The sequence below is a fragment of the Magnolia sinica genome, chromosome 8, assembly GCF_029962835.1.
Source record: "Magnolia sinica isolate HGM2019 chromosome 8, MsV1, whole genome shotgun sequence".
NCBI lineage: Eukaryota > Viridiplantae > Streptophyta > Magnoliopsida > Magnoliales > Magnoliaceae > Magnolia > Magnolia sinica.
Genome location: NC_080580.1, coordinates 84,820,236 through 84,835,657, shown reverse-complemented (window position 1 = coordinate 84,835,657; position 15,422 = coordinate 84,820,236). Strand labels below are relative to the sequence as shown.

The 15,422-nt window shown below is 37.9% G+C and overlaps 1 protein-coding gene across 4 annotated transcripts in view; it reads right to left on the bottom strand.

Annotated features, from left to right (window-relative positions):
• Positions 1-13,539, bottom strand: part of LOC131253559 (uncharacterized) — a 30,840-nt gene extending 17,301 nt beyond the window's left edge. For 2 of the 4 annotated variants that reach the window (XR_009175253.1, XM_058254595.1), the window contains exons 1-4: positions 13,329-13,539; positions 5,072-5,236; positions 336-434; positions 97-225 (exon numbers count right to left, since the gene is read on the bottom strand). Coding sequence is in view for 2 of the 4 variants with exons in the window: in XM_058254595.1 (XP_058110578.1) it covers positions 97-225; positions 336-434; positions 5,072-5,236; positions 13,329-13,430 (495 nt within the window). In the remaining 2 variants the exon portion in view is untranslated. Of the gene's footprint in view, positions 1-96; positions 226-335; positions 435-5,071; positions 5,237-13,328 lie in introns of those variants that run through there. The other 2 variants (XM_058254594.1, XM_058254596.1) reach the window with 2 other exon arrangements.
• Positions 13,540-15,422: the final 1,883 nt, after the last annotated feature.

The window sequence follows — 15,422 nt, the reverse complement described above, 5'->3', positions numbered from 1 at the left end:
ATGGCTCTGGTGCCCCCACAGAGGTGAGCATGGGCTTAGCAAAACTATTAATGAACCGCTTAATCCCTCAGCAGCCAACCATTGTTACCCTCATACCCAAAGGAAGAAGCCAGTTCTAACTGAAACATATAACCATCCATGGTGGCCCCATCCTGCAGAATATGCAGGACTTTGATTATCTTCAACCTTTCTGTCCTCTTTCACTATGGAATCAGAAATTGAAACCTGGATATAGCAGAATAAACACAGTGAATGACAAGAATTAGAAAGGAAAGATAAACATAAGAATATCAACTCAAAGCTTATTTATGTATATAATCAGATTTGACTCTTACCTTCGAAATGGAAGGTGAATATCCAGGTGAGGACGCATACCATAGAATGAAGAATATTACAAGTGATACACTAAAAAACCTGTGTATCAAAAGCAAAGCCTGAAATTTCAAGAAGCACATATCACAGAATGAAAATGAGAAAGGAAAAGAAAAGAAAAAAACTCTACAATAATAATAGCTAGTGGGTTCTCTATAGGATAACAAATTAGCAAATAAGAAGATCAAAGAGTTGAAACTAATTGTTTAGATACGACTTACAAACTGAGCTGACAACATTCTGAGATCTAGAGTTTCAAAAAAAAAAATCATCCTTCTTGATTAAAATTATTTTTAGATTCATGTATAAAACCTTTATTCAGGTTTATAATTATCCAAGGAAAGGTTTCCATTTCCGATAGGCATTTACACCAAGCTTCACTCCAGAAAGGTGGGTTCTTATCGCATTTTGAAGAAGCTAGGTGATGATGCATACCTGATCGAGCTTCCACCTGAAATGAAGGCCAGCCCGATTTTCAATGTGGAAGACCTTATAATTTATCTTGGACATCATGAAGATAAGAACATGGTAGAATGAGCCATCTAGATACCCAAGGTACCCCACCAATTCGAAGAAATCACTGAAGATGTGTTGGGCAATCAACTAAGTTCCACACACCAATGAAGGTATTAGAAGTTTCTCTTCAAGTGGAAGGGCCAACTGAGATCCGGCAACATGTGGATCTCAGCAAACGATTTCAAGCACAGCAACCCAAAGATTTATTAGGAGTACATTGCCATTTACTCAATGGAGCCAAGTTTTTCTAAGACGGGGGGAATTTATGCGACCGCGCCACATCCCACACATGCATGCTCCACATGTGTGCATAAGAAAATGTCCAATTTCCTTTTTTAGCTTGTTTCTAATTTCATTTCTTTCATATTTCTATGTTAGGAAAATATCTCTATGCTAAGAAATAAGTAATTATTAAAGTTTCGTATTTAAGGAGAGATCTTGGCTAGCAAGGAATTCTATTTTTGGATTCCTTAAATATGCTAAAGATTTTCTCAAGGAGCAAACCTTGAAAATACTCATTATAAATAAGGCATTGGCCCTATAGAATAAGACAGTTGAATGATATTTTCTTTGAGCAAGTTCTTTTATTTTTACGGTAGTGTGTTGAAGGGAGGGTAGTGATCCCCAGTATAAGACTAGAGGAATGTTGAGCTTGCTCGCAGTCAGTCATTGTGTCTTTTCTCATATGTGCGCAGTCACAGTTATTGTATCCTTTTCACATATGCAATTTGAATTTTCAATTTAGTACGCTGAACTTCATTGCAATCAGTTTCTTCCTTGATCTAGTTGCATTACAAAGGAATTCAAATGTGACTCATCGGATGAGACATACGTTGCGGAGAAGGAGAAGGTAAAAACAGTCATTATTGGGATGAACACATTGTTTCCATAATCGATACTAGTGTTTTAAATAGCAAATAGCATGTAGCATAGCGTTCACCCCTTTGAAGCGTGAGGCATAAGCTACATAGCGTATAGCATAAGCTACACGCTACTTCTAGATTTTTAATCAAGGTTGCACCAATTTCATGATATTCTACACCAAATTAGACTGTTTAATAATGAAATTTAAAAAAATTTCATGATATTAGGTGCAAACAATTGCAACCTAAAGTAATAGGAAAGGGCAATGATAAAGTATGAAAGTAAAGAAAGAGCAACAAAATTGATTTAATATTGTTAGTTATATTATCTTACTAACAGCATTCAACAGATTAACTAATTTTTATTAAAAACAGAAAAATATAACAAATCATTGAAAACATTAATTGATTTTAATATTGTAGTGAAAAATAACTTGTAACAAGCTACATACCACATAGCATAGTCTATGTAGCGTGTAGAACATGTGAATTATCATATAGCGTAGGCTATACACAACTTAAGCTTATTTTCAAGAGCTACATAGCGTTAAGGCTAAACCACACTATGTAGCGTAAGCTACACACTACATAGCATAGCTTGTTAAAACACTGTTCCATACCAAAAATGACAAAGCAACAAAGCCAAGGTGTAGACCAAGTACACAAGGAGATAAGGTGATCCGATCTACCCCGTGCCTTGTCTACATGGAGGAATACACCACCAAATCCAAAGAAATGGCATTATAAAGATGGATCGATGCCATGGATAATTACCATCAGTCATCTTGAGGATGAGTTTTTCAAAGTTCAAGAAAAATGATGCCATCTAGGCCGCATCCAGGCCACACAAGCTGGATGATCGATGAACAGGCTCGTTCAAGGGTCCTAATTAAGGTTTTGGAATGTCCAACTATCCAACTTGGAGATATTGACCACTATGATAGTCTACATCTTATAGAAGATTAGTGATCCCAATGGGCATTGTAGACTAATTCAATAGTCATTTAGGGGGCATTTGGATCGTAAGTTGCTTAAGATAAGCTACTTATTCCACAAGTAGCTTATCTTGTTTTCTACTTATTAAGAAGAAAAGTATGTTTGGTGACCAACATACTTATCAGCTTCCCCTCTCTTTCATCTCTCCTGATGCCTCTCTTCAGCAACTTATGAAAAGTAGAAAAGCTAAAAAAATTAACTGAAGTGATTATGTACTTTTAAGTAAAAAAGTTACTTCTAACTAATCATAAACCAAACTTACTTATCTGAAATAAGTCACTTATCTACTGCTATAAGTAGAAAAAGTAACTTATTTGGTGTTATCCAAACGGGCCATTAGTTACTAATTACAGTTAGAATTAGTTGGCCCTGTTTACCATTAGTATTTTTGTCCCTTTTTTTGTGGGCTATTTTTAATATCCAACAATGTCAAAGTGACATCTGACATGAAAATGGTCTCATTTGAAAGCCTATTGAGTCGTCTTTCAAACAAGCCTATGGTCATTCAATTCCGATAGATATGGCTCATTTACATAAAGCCTACATGGTTGTGACCAGTGTTCTGGGCATCAGCGATATTATCGGTATCGTCAGCTCGGCGATACCGATAACACGGGTAATATTAGAAATCCCAGGTATTGGCAATATATCACTAAGTATCGCCAATGTATTAATATCGCTAATGTATCACCAATGTTTCTGACCATGTAAATTCCAAGTGTCACTTGTATCGCCAATTTATCATCAATATTTTGATAATATCGCCAAAAATCTGTTTATAACAAAAAAAAAATAAAAATCCATTTCATTTTTTTTATGGATGCATGGTTGTATGTAAATGCATGTTTGTGTGTATATGTATGCATGCATGGATAAATGGATGGACAATGGATGTACGTATGTATGTATGCATGCATGGATGGATAGATGGATGGTTGGATGGATGATGCATGTATATATGTGTGCATGCGGGTATGCATGGATGGATAGATGGATCATGCCTGTGTGTGTATGTATCATTGCATGCATGTAGGTACGATGCATGCATGAATGGATGGTTGGATGGATGGATGGATGGATGGATCATGCATGTTTGTTTGTATGCGTGTGCATGCATGGATGGATTGTTGGATGGATCCACCATTTTCCCCATGTTTCTGCAATGTTTCCCTTATTCAATGATGCATGCTTTTAAGCCCCCATTAAAGGAAAATTTATTTGATTCTGAAATATATAAATGTGTCTTTTTTGCTATTTATTTGATTCTTAAATACGCAAAATATGTGTATTTTAGCTTGAAAAATTCCACCATTTTCCCTATGCTTGCCCAATGTTTCCCTAGTCAGCGTTACATGCTTTTAGGCCCCCATTAAAGGAAACTTATCATGTATGCGACGTTTTTACAATTATTTGATTTTCAAATATGCAAATATGTGTATTTTAGCATCTCTTGAAGTTTCATAAATTAATACAATATAATTGTTACGATACACCTAATTATAAATAATGTATTTGTAAGTATCACAAAATAAAAGCAAATGTAGTAACATCAAATTTTAGTTTTCAAAATGAGCCAGATAGGAACTTGTGGGAAAACTTTATAAAACAGCTATTCTACTGACTATGTTATGCAGGGCAGATTGCCAAGCAATTACGAAGCAACATGAGTATTGTAGACATGAGGATGTTGAGATGGATGGTGCGAAGACTAGAAAGGATAGAATTGAGATTGTGATTTGAACGCCTAAGAGTAGCCTGACTCATTATCAGCATCTAAGCTTTATCATGAATCCTGCTCTCAGCATATCAATAGTTCATAAAAAAAATAAAATTAAAGTTATCTTCCTTATTACTTGTACTAAGGAAGTAGCCACCAAGTTGCACCTACACTACTTTCAAGTTAGAGTTGAAAGATTTGTAAATGCAATTTTGAGGGGCTACTAGTACCTCATTATGAGTACTAAGAAATCTAGTTGCACGAAGCATGAAGCGAAGCAACAACGTATTTGGATGTGAGAGCAGGGAAGCGTCTGTTTCAAAATATTTCAAGTATAAATAGGTAGGAAGCAGGAGCTGGAGTGCAATTCAAAGTGGGAATAGTTAGATGGACCCCGCAACTAAGCTATGAAACATCATTACAGTGTGGTGATTTCCTTTTTATTGAACTGAATGTCTGCAATTCAACTCGATTATTCAAATGCAACGTAAAATTTCTACATGAAGGGTAATTGCCCAGCAAAATCAGCAGCTAACTTATGCAACACACTTCATCCAACCATAGGATTCAATCCTTCAAATTAGAAGAACAAGACTACTGTCCTTACCCTCCCTTTGGAAAGATTAGGCAGTGAAAACATGACAGTGGAAACTGGAGCAGCAACCAGTGTGAGTGCTAAAGATCCCACAAAGAGTCCCGGCAGATTAGTTAGGCCTAAAGATATTGCACCTTCGTCACGTAATGGGAGAACGACGAAATATGCACTTAAAATCTGCAAAAGTAGAGCAAACAAAGTTCAGAAGTTACACCATATTTGAACTGTATAAGGATAGAAGAAAGGCAGTTTGAACCTCCAATCCAAGAAATTAAAAAGTAAGAGTCGAACTAAAACCCCTGAAAAAGGACAATATAAATACAAATATATATATATATATATATATAAAATTATGTTGTTGCTAAGTGCTAACCTATTTCAGATCCACAGATAGGGCGTCTTTAAACAATTTCATTAGCTAATCAAACAGATAGGAAACTAAGATTGTGAGCAGTTATCAAAAGCATGTTTAAATAAGTTCAGATTTGAGAAAATTCAGTGAGACAGTAACAATTTGGGGATAAATCAGGAAACTTTGAAAACTAGGAATGAAGTTATGCGGCAGAGTGGAGGAATTCTAGCAAATAAAGCCCTGAATGGCTGAACCAAAAAATCCTCACTACCAACTTTAAATAAAGCAAAATGAGTTTGGAGAAAAGATCCTTTTCTTCTAGTTTTTGTTGGTTTGGCTTCTTTCTTTATTACCTCACTATTGGCATGATGTCCTGAAAAAACTATTCTCAAAAAAAAAAAAATTTGCATTTCTTTTCCAAACACGGAAAGCAAATCTCGTTACTATGAACAAGAGCTCCAAATGTAGATTAATTCAAACCATACTAATGCCTAAATTATTGGTGCATGCCACAATATTAGTGGCAACTTTGCCCAGCACACATGGTGCAATTGTACGGCTGTCAATGGGCCAGGTCCATCAGGCATCCAGACCGGGCGTGTATCAAGCCCGAGGACTGGCCCGAGCCTAAAATTCAAGCCATTTTATAAATTGGGCTGAACCCGAGCTTCATATATAGGCCCATCAGCCTTGCCCAAGTCCAGTCTGGCCTGGTTGTTCAAAGCATTAACTTCATAATTAACATCCTGATTTTGCATTTGATTGTTGGTTTTCTGAAGCAAGAGAGAGACTGGAATCTCTACAATACATATGAATCTCCATCACCCAAGCTCTGTAGGCCACCAAAATGTTTGTGATGTTTGTGTGACATCCACTCCATCGATCAGTTGAGGCACCTCATGTTAGGACCTGAACTCAATATTCACACCACAGGGCATAATGGCGATGGGGACAGCAACCTATCACGAGTCACAAAACTCAACTTGATTCAAAATGTAGGTTGGCCACTACTTGGGGCCTATTGTGTACATTATGTTCCATCCAAACCAATCATTAGGCGAGCCCAAACATCACGAGTCATCCAAAACTCAGCTTGACTCAAAACTCAGCTTAACTCAAACCTTCAGGTGGCCACACTGTGAATTTAGAGGTTTTTTACTTGTGATTTACATTGTTTCGATGGTGTGGCCCACTAGTCTTGGATCGAGCTTGTTTTTCTTATATACAATGAAAAACAGGTAGCTCAACTGATGGACAGAGTGGATGTCAGACAAAGAATGCAGCGTGCCTCACAGAGCTTAGTTGTCGCATGTTTTCCAGTGATAGTTGTTATGGAGGACACCAGTTACTGGGACGCTATTTACGTGGCATGACTCCAGTGTTAGTTTTTCACCATTTAAAAAATGGTGGTTGCTCTTCAAATGTACACTTGCCACAAATGTACAGAAATCTTAACCATCTAAATTGCTGACCCAATTTCAGACTGAGCATAACTGGAAATTTTAACTAATAAGACAATTTTAATCATGTGATATTCCCTCCCAATTTTAGCACTCAACATTTTACATTTTACCATCCATTTATATAAATATTCAATGTTCATTAAGTAGCAATTTAACAGCATTAGTTGTACACGACAGCTAGGTAGGGTCAGGCTCAGGCTCAGTTTAGAATAAATATCACGGGCAGGGATGTAAGACGTGGCACAGGTATGTTCTTAGCATGGCTAGACCAGAAGAAAGCCAAACGGAAGCGGACGTAGTCTGTCAAATCCGGGCCCAATCTTACGTAGGGCTTGACGTAAATGAGCCGCAGGCACATCCAGATCAAAGAAATTCATTCCAGATAGGGAGAAATTACCATTTGAAGTGCGAACAGCAAATTGGCCATAACTTTTGATTTGGGTATCATTACGGGATGCATGACCTATAAATTTTAACTGGAATAGGAAATCCGGGGCCAACCGACCCACAAGGTGGGTCACGTTATTAATCCGTTTCGCAAAAAACACGCACTTCCGGCTCAAAAATGGAATTTTAGGAAAAAATTACTATTTTTAGGAATCCGATTTTTGTAGTATTTTCCTTTTTTTAGAGTTTTAGATTTTCCATCTTTTTAGAAGTTACTTGTAATCATGCTAGGACTCTTCTAGCAAAAGTTTATCTGGAATTTTTATTTTTAGAAATTAGGCTTTAGAAGTGTTTTGCTAGAATTAGGATTTAAGACTTTTGTTAGGTTAGAATTTGTTATTTTTGGTAATTATGAATTTTGATTTATTTTTTATTTATTAGTAGTGTAATTAAGAAAAACAAACAATCATACATTATTAGACATTATTTAATAAAAAAATATTTAAGTTTTATATCTTTTTTCTTATGGATTCAAGGTTTTATTCACTTGAGGAAGACGGTGGTGTTCTTTCTCATTATCTCTTCACATTCTTCCCTGCGCCAGTTGGTATGGCATCTAACAATGGTGTGGGCAACAATCTCATGGATGGTGCTCCAAGGAATTGTCCTTTGACAGCGGCAGCGTTTGAGGCAGCGCAACGAGATAATCGACGAGCTATGCAAGGACTGCGGGCAACAATCGATCGCATGACGAAAGCCTTAGGTCAGACCCATCTTCATAATAATGAACAACGTGAGATCGGTGATGGAGCTCGCAATCATCATGTTTGTGATGCGACACTAGTGATGAATCGTAGGCCACAACCCGATAATGGTGAATTGCAGGCCACCACTCTAATTGTGACGAAGCTTTTGTATATGCCAAAGATGGAGATAGAGCTACAGTGACAACATCTTTCGAACGAGGTACACTGTAAACCAAAAAGTCTATAATGTGATCATCGACGCTAGGAGCAACGAGAATCTCATGTCAAAAACAATGGTGAAAAAGCTACAACTGAAAACAGAAAAGCACCCTTCTCCGTACATAGTTAAATGAATCAAGGAAGTCAGTAAAATAAAAGTAAATGAACAATGTCGTATTCCCTTCTCCATTGGTAAATATTATAAGGACAACTTAATGTGTGACGTAATTGACATGTAAGCTTGTCACATGCTACTTAGTCGACCATGGCAATATCATGTTGATGCTACACATAGAAATCGGCATAACGTATTTATATTTGTTAAAAACGGTAGAAAATTATCATCTCCCCCTATGAGAACGAAGAACCAACCCAAGACTTCTAAAGTAGAGATGCAATCTCCTGTCACTGCATGAGATTTCGTCAAATAATCTGATGAGATGGGGAAGATCAATGCTTTAGTTGAAAAGGGAAAAGAAGTAGAGGTCACGAATGTTCCAAAGAAGTTAAAGCCAGTGTTGCGGGAATTCAAGGCAATCATGCCCGATGAACTTCCCGATGGGTTGCCCTCCATGAGGGATATACAACACCGCATTGATATTGTCCCAGGGGCAAGTCTGCCTAATCACCCACATAATCGGATCAGTCCCAAAGAATGCGAGATCTTACAGGAACACGTGAAAAAACTGATCCATAAGGGTCTAATGGAGGATAGCATGAGTCTATGTGTTGTGCTAGCCCTGTTGATGCCCAAAACATTACAGGAGTCTAATGCTAAGGAAAAGACTGACGAACATCATCGTCAGAAGGTGTTTAAAGTGGGTGATAATGTACTAGTTCACCTGCACAAGAAGAGGTTTCCAGCTAAGACATATAAAAAGCAAAGGAATAAGATGATCGGCGCCTATGTTGTTGATCCTCCCGAGGACATGAAGATGTCATTAACTTTCATCGTGACGGATTTGTGTGAGTATCATGAGCCGAGTCCGTTGGACAACTCAAGGACGAGTTTTTTCCAAGTGGAGGGGTCTAATGTAAGATGTGGCATAGGTACATTCTTAGCATGGCTAGAAGGCAAAACGAAAGCGGACTTAGTCCGTCATATCCGAGCCCAATCTTATGTAGGGCATGATGTAAATGGGTCACAAGGACGTCCGAATCGAAGAAATTCATTCCAAATAGGGAGAAATTATCGTTCGAAGTGCGAACCGTAAATCGTAAATAACTTTTGATCCAGGTATCATTACGGGATGCACAACCTATGAATTTTGACTAGAACAGGCACTCCGGGGCCAACCAACCCACAAGGTGGGTCGCATCAATCCATTTCGCAAGAAAATGCGTGCTTCCAACTCAAAAACAAAATTTTAGAAAAATTTTACTATTTTTAGTAATTCTGATTTTTATAGTTTTTTTTTTCTTTTCTTTTGAGTTTTAGATTTTCCATCTTTTTAGAAATTACTTGTAATCATGCTAGAACTCTTCTATAAAAAGTTTATCTAGAATTTTTATTTTTAGAAATTAAGCTTTAGAAGTGTTTTGCTAGAATTAGGACTTTTGTTAGGGTTAGAATTTTGTTATTTTTGGTAATTACGAATTTTGATTTATTTTTTAGTTATTAGTGGTGTAATTGAGAAAAACAGACAATCATACATATTAGACATTATTCAATTAAAATATTTGAGTTTTATATATTTTTTTCTTGTGGATTCAAGGTTTTATTCACTCGAGGAATTTGGTATTCTTTCTCATTATCCGTACATCATTGGTGCATGAGTTTTGGCCTGTCACGGGCCTGGGCCGGGCTTGGACAAACCTCGGCCCCCTAGCCCTAGCCTTGCCCGTTGACAACCCTATGCAAATGAAAATTAATTCAAATCATCCAAATCATAGGCCGTTTGAAGCTTGGACCGAGTGTCACACTTATAAGATGATCTTAAACATACAAGTAACCTTTGTTCAGCCATCCACTTGATAACCAATAATTGGATATATTTCTAATCAATGTGGTTTTTGTCTATTCTCCATCAACAACAAGGTAATTCAGGCTCTCAGGATTGAATTAGATGTGTGTTATTGGATGCATTGGCCTATCACCTTAGCTCTAAGTGAGGGGCATTTTTATAAGAGCAAAACGGTCCTTTAACCTTGTATGGTGTTCTCTTTAGAACCTTTTAGGAGGGCTTTCCCATGTGCTAGCAAGGGGGGGGTGAGGTGGAGAGCTTTTTTCTCTCAAGATAATTCTTATCGTGTTTGTAAGGTAGAGAAAAAGGTAAGATGATTTCCCCCAAAAAAAAAAAGTTAGATGAATTTGTCTAAGGTGTCATTTGGATATATGGAGATCTTCGCTTAAGACAAAGGTATCCATGGGTAACTAAGGGTTCCACACTTTGGCTGGCTTAAGTATGATGGCCTTAAGTATGGCTGATAAAAGTTGCCATTGTACAAGGGTTTCCACAAAAAAAAAAAAAAAGGGTTGGGGGGAGGAAGAAGAAGAAAATTGAATATCTACACAGTCAACCCAGTTGGAATGCAACTTTTCATGAACAAAGGAATTGATTTGAGGGCTCTCTACCCCACATTCCCACTAAATTCTTTACTCAAGTAGACGCATGCAACCCAATGATACATTGCCTGAATTTTAAAAGAGAGCATGTGCACATTTTAGGAATAGGTCCAATAGGACCAACATAGTACATGGCCTAGACCATGTGCACATGTGCTGCAACTCATCTCTTCAATATTTGCTCCTACATGACATTTTTTAATTCTCAATCATGAAAATGACTTCCAGGAGTTGTCATCCAAGCACAAAATCTCAACATCCACGGAACTCTAGATGCAAGCATCCAAACACAAAATCTCAACATCCATTGAATCCTTTGTCTAGATCCATAAGACTTAAATATCCATAGATATTGACTTCTCCTTGCAAACCATCCTCCATGCGTCCAAACAACCCCTAAGGTTCTCTTGTTTGCAAGGTGGAGAGAAGGTGAGAGATGGTGCCGGATATAACGACCCATAACCTTGGCTCTAGATGAGGGGCATTTTTACAAGGCAAAAAGGTCATTAACCTTTTTTGCCTGATACCCAAGTTACAAATAAATATAAAGGCTAAAAGATGGATTTTTCTTTTTGGCACCCTTTGGAGGGTTTTCTCCTATGTCCACAAAGGTGGAATGAAGATAGAGTGAGTTCTCACTCAAGGTGATCTTACTAGTTTTGCAACACAAAGAGAAAAGGGAGATAGATGATCTTCTCTAAAATTCTCTTGTTTGTAAGTTGGAGAGAATGGCTGCGATAGTGTATTTCTATTCTCCAAAATTTTCTTGATTATAAGATTAGGAGAAAAGGTGAGAGATGAATAATGTGGAGATCCATGCAAGGAGAGAGATTGAAGAGGTGAATCATTGGTGCCAACATGGCACAACTGCGCGAGTTCTTACCTGAATCATGGGTCACTTTGGTACGGGAATGAGTGTACAGTACACTACTTTCTCCAATACATGGTAACCAAGGAGTACAATCATGTGCATCACTCCACTACATACATTGTGTATGTAATTTTATATGTGAGCTCATATTACAGTTTATATATGAAATGATGAATGTTATTATAGACCCCAAACGCATAGTGTTATATTATAACTAAATAAATAAAAGCATAAATCTCAACATTATAAATATAAATTTGCAAAATTTTCATTAACTTAGTGATACAATCATCCCACATCCCACATGTGCACGCTCCACACGTGTGCACAAGAACGGGTCCACTTTGCATGCTTTCCCGTTTTAGGCCATCCCTACCTTTCTTAAAAATTTTCTAATTTAGGAAATATCTTTACATTCCTTTTCTTTCAAATCTCTACATTAGAAAATTACATTTGATATCTTTATATTAGGCACGAAGTCATATTAGAATTTGCTTATTTAAGTAGTTTTCTATTTTTTAGTTCTTTGCTAGCTAGTAATTCTATTTTTACTTTCCATAGATTTTATTGTAGATTGTAACAACTCATTATAAATAAGGCTTAGGCCTATGGAATAACATAGTTGAATGATATTCTCTTTTATGAAAATTCTCTTGTTTCTCTACTGTAGTTGTTGAAGGGGGGGAGGAAGAGATCTCTAGTTGAAGACTAGAGGACTGTTGAGCTTGCTCACAGTCTTACATTCGCGGTCTCTAGCATTTAGCTAAAGGATTGTTGGGTCCTTTACCATGATCTCTTTCTTCTTTTCTTTGATCTATTTGCTTCCCCTTTCGGGGTCTGCATTACATAATAGATGTAAGAATATAGAACCATAATTTCAGGTCGCTAAAAATAGGGACCATGATCGCAAATGACCCATAATCCAAATCGCTCGCGTGGGTGCATTCATGTTTTAGGTAGCATTGGTAAAGGCCGGCCATTATGTGGACCTAACCCTGAACAATGTATGGCCCATAAATCATAGGCGTCCACTAATCAAGTATGCCACACTTGTATGGGGAAAATGAACGGTTGGAAAGAAAATCACCAATGGTCTATATGCACACAAGTAGCCCACCTGATTAGTGGACCCACCTCCTTTGCACATAACATTTTCACATAGGTTCGAACCCCAGATGGACCATAGACCAAAAAATCACACTGATTGGACCATTCCAACAAACTAATCAGTGTGGGGAAGTAAGTGGGAAGAATGCCAGACGTTGATAGAGTAACTGCATAAATGCCATAAGTGGATGAGATCCCAACCGTTAATTCAACGGGTTCAATCATCAACAGACCATTGACCAATAAAATACACAGATCGGACCATCCCAGCCATCTTATCAGCATGATACAGCAGATATAAAGAAGAAATTTCCCGACAGTCCGCATTCAACGATGCAAAAGCAAAATTGAACGGACGGATAGGATTATCAGATCAAGGTAGTTCAGTCAGCGCAAACGCATGGTGGAGTCCACAAGGTGGACGGCTGTGATCACCATACGCATGTGCCACGTGTACGGCAGACGATATGGGAGCACCAGTAACAAAATTCCATGAAATTAAACAGGAGATACGCAAATCTACAGGTTCTGATGATGAAATGGGGAAGGGGAACTTACAAAGAAGAAGCAGGAAAATGAATGGATGAGAGCAGAGATCTCGTGGGGATGGACGGCCACGATAGACGACACGATCGCCTCGATGCGGGATCCTGTTGCCATTTTCTCCCTCTGCGAAGTCGTCGGTTCGGTCAGTCGAAGGAGGAGGGAACCGAACTGGTTCTTTTCGTCGTTCTCTTCTCCATGAGAGAGAGAGACAGAGGAAAGAGAGCGCGAGCGAGCCGGCTGTATCGTTAGACTACCTGATGGTTAATTACCATCTTTAAAATGGTGGTGATTCTTAAACTGTACACGTGTCAGAGTTGTGCGGCGATGCTTGTCACAAAAATGAGGAAATCGGATTGTGTACTGAGTTACTCAGTACGCTCTTATCGTACTGAGTAAACTCAGTTGGGCCCACCGCGAATGCATGCGGTTTATCCACGCCGTCCATTCGTTTTTCCAGATCATTTTATGGGTTCAACCCAAAATTGATGCATATACAAAGCTCAAGTGGGCCATACCACTGGAAAAAGAAGAACTATTGATTTCAACCGTTGAAAATTTTCTAAGGCCCCAGTGATGTTTATTTGTCATCCAACCTGTTCATAAGATCAGAAGGACATGGATGAAGGGAAAACACAAATATCAGCTTGATCTAAAACCTCTGTTGTCCCCAATAATTTTTCAACGGTAGATGTTCAATTCACACAGTTTCTGGTGGTGTGATCCATTTGAGATTCGGATATACTCCCTTTTTGGGACTAAGCCTAAAATTATGTATTAAAAGAGATGGACGGAGTGGATATAATGCATGAATGACACAGGGGTCCACGGAGTTTACTCAGTACGCCTACCGTACTGAGTTACTCAGTACGCAATTCGCTTCCAAAATTGAGGCAGATCAAAAAGTCAAGTTGGCTACATCAAAGGAAACACTGAGGATTGTGTGTTGAATGATGTTGTACTAAAAATCTCTGTATAAATATAAGGTAGACATGTTAAAGAGGTTTCAACTCATTTCTGTATTCAAATTCTTCGGTTGATTTGTCTCATATTGCCGTAGCCCCTGCTTATCTTATGAGAAGAGGAACTTTCCATGACAATAGTCTTGGGATTGCATTCCAATAAACCACCCAACTGGCTATACTAGTTGTGGATGGAGCGTGACCCAATATTTTCTAGATAATATGATAGTGATTTTCACTGCTGGGTTGTGGACCACTCATTATTATATTGTTGTTTCATCTTGTGTCTCATCTTGTATTGGACATTTATAACATCAAGTGGATAAGTCATTAAGTCTTTTTTTCACAACCTACTCATGTACTTTTGAGCCTTTTCTTGGCTATTTTAAAGTCAATAACTCATTCCAACTCACTTATATTAAATATATTCTATTTTAGTGGGCATTTATTTATTTATTCTTTTTTTTTTTTTTTACAACACAAGGTGTCCTCACTTCTTCTTTTTTTTAGGTGGGATTATTCTCAACCGATGTGGACAATCACCTACAACCACATGCATTGGGTAATGTTAGAAAGGGAAGTTGAACCCATGCCTGTAGAGATCAGACACAAAATTGGTCGCTTGTCAAAATTGTTGGGATTTGTTCTGCAGAATCACACAGAGATGGATCTAGGATAGCAATCCAAGAGCATCAAGCAAATATAAGAGAATACAGATTTAACGTGGAAAACTCTTTCGAAAAAAAACTATGGCAGCATAAATTACAAAGAGAAAGGACTTACCCGATTTGAACAACCTCAAATCTTACCCTTGCTATACCCTTTGAAAACCCTAGAACCCTTTTAGAAACCACTGGAATACCTTTAGAATGCCTCAAGATGTTTTAAAAAGGCCCTAGGGACTCCTATTTATAGTTGGGGAACTTCTAACTTTCGCACATCTGAAAATCGCCTCAAATTTACGCAGTCCGCGCACAATTTGCGTAACCCTCGACTTGTCAAGCCAGAGCTTCAATCAATCGAATGGACCTTCGATTTGTCGAAGATATCGGGAATTCCAAATACATAGTTGCTGGACTTCGAGTCGAACTTTCTCAGGGTTAGTCGAATATATCCATATTTAAGACATCTTTTTAACACCAATTTG